This window comes from Argiope bruennichi, chromosome 4 (genome assembly GCF_947563725.1).
Source record: "Argiope bruennichi chromosome 4, qqArgBrue1.1, whole genome shotgun sequence".
Taxonomy (NCBI): Eukaryota; Metazoa; Arthropoda; class Arachnida; order Araneae; family Araneidae; genus Argiope; species Argiope bruennichi.
Window position 1 is genome coordinate 113,809,771 of NC_079154.1, and position 8,432 is coordinate 113,818,202.

General features: G+C 23.9%; 1 protein-coding gene across 4 annotated transcripts in view; it reads right to left on the reverse strand.

The window, feature by feature from the left end:
* Positions 1-8,318, reverse strand: part of LOC129965762 (CAP-Gly domain-containing linker protein 1-like) — a 51,866-nt gene extending 43,548 nt beyond the window's left edge. For all 4 annotated transcript variants that reach the window (XM_056079925.1, XM_056079922.1, XM_056079924.1 and 1 more), the window contains exons 1-3: positions 8,255-8,318; positions 3,491-3,540; positions 2,180-2,372 (exon numbers count right to left, since the gene is read on the reverse strand). In XM_056079925.1, the coding sequence (XP_055935900.1) occupies positions 2,180-2,309 (130 nt within the window). In that variant the 5' untranslated portion in view covers positions 2,310-2,372; positions 3,491-3,540; positions 8,255-8,318. The remainder of the gene's footprint in view (positions 1-2,179; positions 2,373-3,490; positions 3,541-8,254) is intronic.
* Between the last annotated feature and the right edge of the window lie 114 nt (positions 8,319-8,432).

Consider the following 8,432-nt stretch of genomic DNA (forward strand, 5'->3'; position numbering starts at 1 on the left):
TTTCATCACGAAGAACAGAACATAACATGTTTTAGTACCAATAAAAAAGAGTAAATGGGCACTAAAGCTGAAAACTTCCGTGTCACAAATTTAGAATTTGTAAGTCAAATGAGAAATTTTCTTTTAATAAAAAGGTAGAAACAAATTTAATAGGATAGAAACGAATATATTTAATATCTATATTTAAAAAAATTATTTACATGATCTTTATAATGAAATAAAAGAACCATAGATTCCTCAGATGGTTTTCAAATTATACACCAAATTAGCAAATAAGATTAAGAAAAATATTCAGTTTGAACATTTTTACAAACCAACATTTTTACATTTAACCAAAAGCTCAATTTGGTTTAGAAGCAATTTTAATGAAAAATGTTGATATATTTATTTCTACATCTTTGTTTATGCTAAAAGAATAAATGTATAAATATCTTTTTTTAAATAATAAGAAATTTTTAGAAATGAAATATGAATGAAGACAATTTATATAAGAAAAACATTGAATAAACAAACAATTCACTGTGAGTCTCATAAGTAATAAGTACAATACATAAGATGAAAAACATAAAAGCTTCATAATTTCTTTGACTAAATAAATAAATATTTTCTATAGTTTACCTATAATCGTTAATTACTGAATTAATGTATTAAAAATTCTTATTCAGTTTCAATTTTCGACAACAGTGAATTAACTTCAAACCAGTGGCAAATTTTGGCAAAACTGAATATCACTGACAAACTTCAGAGTTAATTATATGTCAGTAGCGAGCATAATGAATAAACTACCATGGCACCTTTAACATTAATGGCTGATTGCAATAAGCATATGTTTGATGACCAATCACACAAGTTAATACACAAATATCAATTATTGCTTATATTTAATACTAACATTTTAATTTTATAGAGTTTTTATAGAATGAAAGAAAAACCATATGAAATTCATCTAAGAAATAATTGTATAATCTATATATAAGGAGAATCAGAGAAAACAGTACCAGTTTTTAGTAAAAATCCAAGAAAACCTGCCAAATCTAAGTGATAATTCATTAACAGAACAGATTAAATATTTAAGTATAGTGATGATTGGTACCCAACTAACAAAATAGTACAGAACAAACATATTTATCTATTGATATAAAAAGTAATTTTAATTTAACTAATTACTAACTAATTTTAAGTGTTTCTAGTGATGGAAGAATTTCATTCAAAATCATCTTGCTTCACGTTCAGAATGAAAAAATATTTTTGTTTTGGATTTATCATAAAATAAATGCTTCTCCTTGTGATAGAGAAAGGTAATATTGTATTAAGGATGTGTTTATTGATGCCATGCTTGAATGCTGGCAAAAGTTTGTGTTGTTCCAACACAGAAATAAGCAGAAGTTGGGAAGTTGCCTGTTGATTTGCTAACTCACAAGTTTTAATCTGGGGTTTCAAAAACAAAAAAGGACATTGAATGCAATTAAAATGTGCTAGCTATTGCCATAAAACATCAATATATTAGACAACAAGAATAATATAGATCAGAATGAGTTAACAACTTCTCATCAAGGATGGGGAAAGAGTGGCATAGAAATGGACAAAAAAACGGTTTTATAGTATTTTGATGTAAATAGAAGGATAACAGTTCATCATGTGCATGGTAATGTCTATTCTTATATGGCCCATTGAGATAGAATGCTCTTAATGCCCATTCAGCAATACAGATTCATTCTTATGATTTCACAGTATTTGGTGAAGTGAAAAATATTTTGAAAGGGCAATGCTTCCAAAAATGGCAATGGGAAAGGCAGCCTACTCATGAATAGCAAAGTTATTATCTTTTTAATAGCTTACAGATGCTCATGAGAAGGCTATTGTCTGCTTAACATAAATATTTTTTAGTTATAATAAATCTTAATTGTTCCAAGTCAAATGGTACAATATTTATTGAAGCTATATTATATACAAATGATTTCATATGAAGCTTATTTCTAACAAAATAAATGTTAAATTATCTATAATCAGTTATTAAGCAGGGAGGCCCACAAAAAAATATATTAAATCATGAAAATAATTTATCAAATATAATTAATACATTTTTTTTTTTTTTTGAATTTGTGCTTTTTGTGACTAGTGCTATGCTAATAAAAAAAATTCCCTTCATAAATTACACATATGAATAACGCAGATTTACCAGAATGAAGATCAGAAGCTGTGGTAAGATTGGAAACAGATGAAGATCTTGAATGTGTTCCACTATCTCTGCCTGATGAAGGGATTTTAGATGCAACAGGAATGCCTTTGGCAGGTTTATTTGACGTCATCTTTGTTTAAATATATTACTCAGTTTTTTATTTTAATGTTATAAGGAATGCATTTTCTGTAACCTACAAATAAAGACAATTTTAAAGAAAGTGAGGCAAACAAAATTTATATAATTACAAAGAGGAAATAGTAATTGCATAAATTTATAGCTAAATTTTGAAAAGAAAAACTGTAAATGAAGTTACATAAAAAAAAGTTAATCAGAAAACACTTGTCTTAAAATTATTTAAATTTTACAAAGTATTAATTTATTAGAAATCAAAATCAAATTAACAATTGCTAATTTACAACAGATGATTAAATAATACATTTTGATAGTGAGATCTATAATTAAATCATGAAAATCAATATAATTGGATTCCATAAGTTCATTTTAATACATTTAAAAAAGCTAAGCTTATTTTTTTAAAGACATACTTAAATGATTAAATTCAATAAATAAATGCTCTTTGGTTTAAGAAATACATAGTTTAATTTTATCTCATTAACACCAAAGTAAAAACTTATTCTCATAACAAACTCCCTCCCTAATTTAAAAGCCTTTCTAATATAATTAAGAGCAAAAAAATACATATATAAATAGTCCATCAGTTAACAGATCTTTTAAATGAATTGCCAGAAGGAGAATAAAAACAGAATTAATCAAAAGAGACAGATCCAAAGCAGAGTGCCAAAAAGCTAAATATATCATTATTGTAAGATGAAGCAAAAATAGTAAAACTGAATGTACAAAGGAAAATGCTCATCTTTTTTTCCCCAAGAGTAAGACACAAATCTTGACTAAATACAAGTAGAACCTTAAAATCAATTTATATGTAAAAAAAGTAAAATTTGCTATTAAATTAAATTACATAAGCATAAGATTTAAAAAATCTTTACAGTCTCCTTAACTGAATTATGGCATCAAAAAAGCTGTTCAAATAATAGCAGTACTAAAATAATTCTTTAAAAATTCACTAATAATTCAGATGAATATAGGACACAATTAAAAAAATTAAATAAAGAAATTTTAACTTGCTAAAAAATTAATTATAAGGCATTTTTAAAAAATACAGAGGGGGCATATGAATTCATTTCAAATATATTTAAAAGGAATGATATATGATCTTCATGATCTTCAAAATATGATACCAACATTTTTAAAAGAAGTAAAAATATTCTCACAGGAAAATATGTTTACCTTTTCTGTTGAGTGAAGAGAAATTAATTTTCTACAAATACATAGTGGTCCTGAAAACAGAAAACTATCTTATTACATAATAATAAAAATAAGCATATTAATTATAATGGAAATTTAATTTGCAAAATAAATAAAAATTAAAAAAAAAAACTAAAATTCCATCTATAGCAAATAAACATATTTTGTTATTAAATTGAAAAATAAACAAAGTCAGTTGTAATGAAATTTTATTTTTCAATTTATTTATAATTTATACTTTTCTTTTTTAATTTAATTTGCACCTCCCTTATTTTGTAAAACATCATCATATTATTATCAAGCAATATCTAACAATGGTAAATTAAGATTTACTTCATTAATATAAATTGCAAATGTTATAAAATTTATTTTCACTATACATCATATATATTATATATATCAAAACACATTTTCAACCCCTAAAATGAATTAAGGGTAATTACAATTTGAGAAGCAAAATTTGTTCTTGATCTAGGAAACTGTTAATCACTGCTAAGTTGTGAAAGCATTATAAAAAATAGATAATTCAACATTAAAAACTATTTATAAGAAAATTATTTCTGTTTAACATAAAAATGATTTTTAAATGACCTCATTCATACAACAATGTAAAACTAAATTTTAAAACTTATGTTCATTTTGTATAGTATACCATACATACAACTTAATAAAAATATACTATTTTAATAATATATTTTTATATATTATATAATTATTATATATTATATAAAAATTAAATATATTATTATATTATATATTTTATAATATATAATATAATACATACATTTATTTATTTATTTTTTGCTTTACTTCAAAAAAGCAATATTGCCACGATAAGGGTTAACATGTCAAAAATAACTCTTATAAATCAAAACACCAATAGACGATATGATAAATTCAATTGAGAAAATATTCTTCTGTCAAATTTTTGCCCATATTGCAAGATAAAAGAAAATTTTTAAAAAAGAAACGATAACAGAATTAAAATTTTTTTAAAAAAAGCTTCTATGATTCTGACATATAAAATTTATATAGTTAACATTTAAATTTAGAAGTTTATTACAAAAATATAATTATTTATTTAAGAATTTATCCAAGAAATTAAAAAAAAATTATTTAAAAGGCTTCTTAATCTGTTAATGCTAAATGAAATCTAACATGAAGATAATTTTTAAGTAAAGTCTCATTTCAATTTTCAAAAGTAATTTTTTAGAAGAAAATCATTTATAAAATTTTTTTTTAATTATATATATAGTAAATTTTTTTTTAATAACAAAAGAAAAAAAATTAAGATCACTTTTGAATTCCTTATATTACTTCAAAAATAAAAGGTGGAATCAAAATGAAATACACTCAGATTCAAAATTTGGGCTAGTGTGTTGCATATACCAAATTAAACACATTTTGGAATAAGTATGAATCATTAGAAAGAAATTATGAAATACATTTGGTTTAGCTACAGTAGTGAAACGTATCTATCCTATAAATAGGATGCTGATCATAAATAAAATAATTGAAAAATAATGAGATTGTAAATACTTGCACAGATCGGTTTGATTTTAAATAATATTAATTTATTTTTTAATATTAATTGGTAAATAGATCTGTTACACATTTATAAAATTTAATTTTTATTATTAATTAAAATGCTTCACACATAATCTATTTTTGAGTAACAATTATAATTTTCCAAGATAAAAAAGAATTTGACAAAATTTTTGTTTATTCGAAATAAAATTATAGTACCAAAAGTTTTAAGTTTTGTAAGATATTTTAAAATATACATAAAAAAAAAAGCTTAGTAAGAAATATGGAATATTAATTACAAATATAGCAGGACACACACACATACAAAAAAAAAAAAAAAACACTCACTAATATAAAAAAAATTAACATCATTAAATTAGATGCTGTATTAGAAATTGAGATAAATATAAAATGATTAATTTAGTCATAAGAAATACATGCAAATGATTAGCAAAAAAACAAAAAAAAAAAAAAAATTAAAAAAAAAAAACCCTAGGCAGCCAAAAATGTTTTGACTAAGTAAAGAAGAAAAAAATTGTATAGTTAGAAAAATGTTCTTCATAAAGATACCCTTACATTTTATTTCAATGATTCTAAATTGAAAAGCAACTATATTAAGATAATAAAAGCAATATATGAAATTATAAATTACTTGGAATAGTGAAAAATTATGTTGTGAAAACATGTAAACTTGTCTGGACTAAGAATTTAAATTAAGTTGAAAATATAAATATTTAGATATTCTGAAGTAAAATGGTGAAACTGTTTCTGTGATTATTTAATTTTATTAAACATAATAATGATCCATTAAACACAATAACGATCCTGAAGTTAGAGTCAGCTTTTATTTACTCAACAAATTTTAGCAGATGCAGCATTATAATAAAATATTGCTTAAACATAAAGTTTTTAATTTGATATTTTACATTGCACATTTTTTTTTTCTGTTTCATGCAAATCAATAGAGAATTAGTATTTTATATAACATAATTTTGCACTTATGCGGCCAAAAGGAAGAGACTTTTTGAATGAATTTCAATTTATTTTTCTACGGAAAGCATAATTTTTACGAAGGAACAAAGGCTTATGTTTGCAATACAACAGTAAAAGTCAGAATTTTCCCCTTTGTTGATTTTATTACAGATTCCGATAGGGATTTATTAGACACATGTCAAATTAGGAAAGAGAATTTGGGGTATCTTTGAAATAACTGAATATGAGATACGGATTTTTATCGCTTTGCTTGTGGTATGGGAAATAAAGAAAAAGGAATTTTTAGAGCATGTGTTAGAAATAATTAAATTAAAAAAGGTGGATTTTTATCAGGAAATAAGACATTTTAGAATAAAGTAGCACGGACTAATTAGAATTAATTAGGATTTAAATAAAATTAAGAGATATCATTAAATATTTATATAATTAACAACTGCACCCACATTCAGTGAACATATCAGAAGAAATATTATATTGCTTGTTTACGTAGCTGTTCGAAAGAGTTAGTTGAAATCATGCTTATATTTAATATCAGTTAAAATAAATATAAATGTATATACAGCATGCTAGAAGGAGTTCATATATGTCCATTTTAATCTTCCTCTCTTCTCTTTAACTTCTTTTTTACTTTCTTTCAGTTGATTGCATAATTTTGTTCTAAATGTAAAAAGTTTAGGCCACATCTCAGAAATTTTTACAAAATTTTATTTTTTTACAATGCAAGAAGAAAAGTGTTTGGAAATTACAAAGAATGATTACAATGCCTTTCAGAAAGATGCATTTATGGCACAGATGCAAAGAACTATATATTTAATTGAAACTGGAACATATTTATGTAATTGATAAAAGCCCCAAGTGGTCATAATGACTGAAGTGAAGTTATTTCTATTTAGCTCCCTATAAACAGAAATTAGGTCATTATGTGTTATAGTGTCTCCAGCATTTATTTAGTGACTTAATGAGCATACCAAGTCTGGCAAGTTCTATTAAAATTAAAGTAACCACCTTAGTAAGTATATCAGTTACTTAGCTACTAAATTTTGGAGGTTGATTTCATAAGTAAGCACCAAAAACTATTTTATAAAGTAACCATGGCTATAAACATTTGCTCAAAATTTGTAAAAAATTATTTAAAATAAAATTTTATCACACATTTGTCACACATTACTAGGTTGAATTATTTATACCTTGATCCAGTAAAAATGACAAAATAGGATTAAATTAGAGAGCAGCAAAAAAAAAAAAAAAAAAAAAAAAATTATAAAACCTGTTTAACCGAGGCATATTAAATTTATTCTTAAACCAACATTTCAAATTAAATTAATCATATCTGAGTATCCAAGAGGAACACTCTAAATATGGGGAAAGGAATCAGACCAAGTATAAAAAGTAAAAAACTAGAGAATGTCCCATCTAATATTATAGCAACACAGAAGCAATATTAATAACATTTCAAAGAGTTGCAATAATGAAGTGCTTTTAACCATTAAAATAGAGAAACCGCATTATAAATATATTATAAGTTAGAAAGAACTCTGTCAATTAAAAAAAAATGACATACAACTTATTTTAAGAAAAACAAAATATGTTTACTTAAATCCGAATAATTTTATTTAAAATTAAGATGTTTTTTTTAAAGGGATATACCCTCAAAATCAGAAATATTCCCGCGAAATAAGGGACGTTAGGTCATTTCAGCAAAAATTACAGTCTTGCGCTTGTATTATATTCTTTAATCAGGTATAAAATTGGACTATGATTAATTCACTTTTAATACATAATTGCTCTCCACTAAAACTTATATAATAGTAAAAGAGGAAGATTTCCAGGCATTGAGGGTATTTTAATCCGTTTTAAAATTGTCTAATTTTAAACTGACGTGGAAGGTAAAATGAATAAGGAAATCGACCGTTAAGTCAAAACTTTGATTAAGGTAATTTTTATACAGACAAAATATGAATTTAAACTAATTTTATAAAGGTTGATGCAATAAACTATTATTTTTATTCCATTAGAAAATGTTTCACTGGTGCGCTATTCAAGATTGTGCGTGGGATATGAGATTTTAAGAGGTCATTTAATTCTTTTCGATATTAAATAAATTTTTGTGGAAATAAAAAAAAGCTACATCCACAGAAAATGATGAGTGCAATATAAATACACTATTTTTAAGTATTTTTTTGCATTTTGATAAATTCTAATAAATGGAAGAAAACTCATAATTACTTCTTATATATGATAGAAAATTTTGACCAGAATTCGTGTCTTTCGTTTTCGTAAACATTCAAATACATGTTGCCAAATTCAAAAGCATTAATTACTTGAAATGTTTCAGTTTCAGTTTTATCTTAAAACAGTAATATTTTTTTATAGTTAAAGACACTTTAAAAATTAAGTATACAAA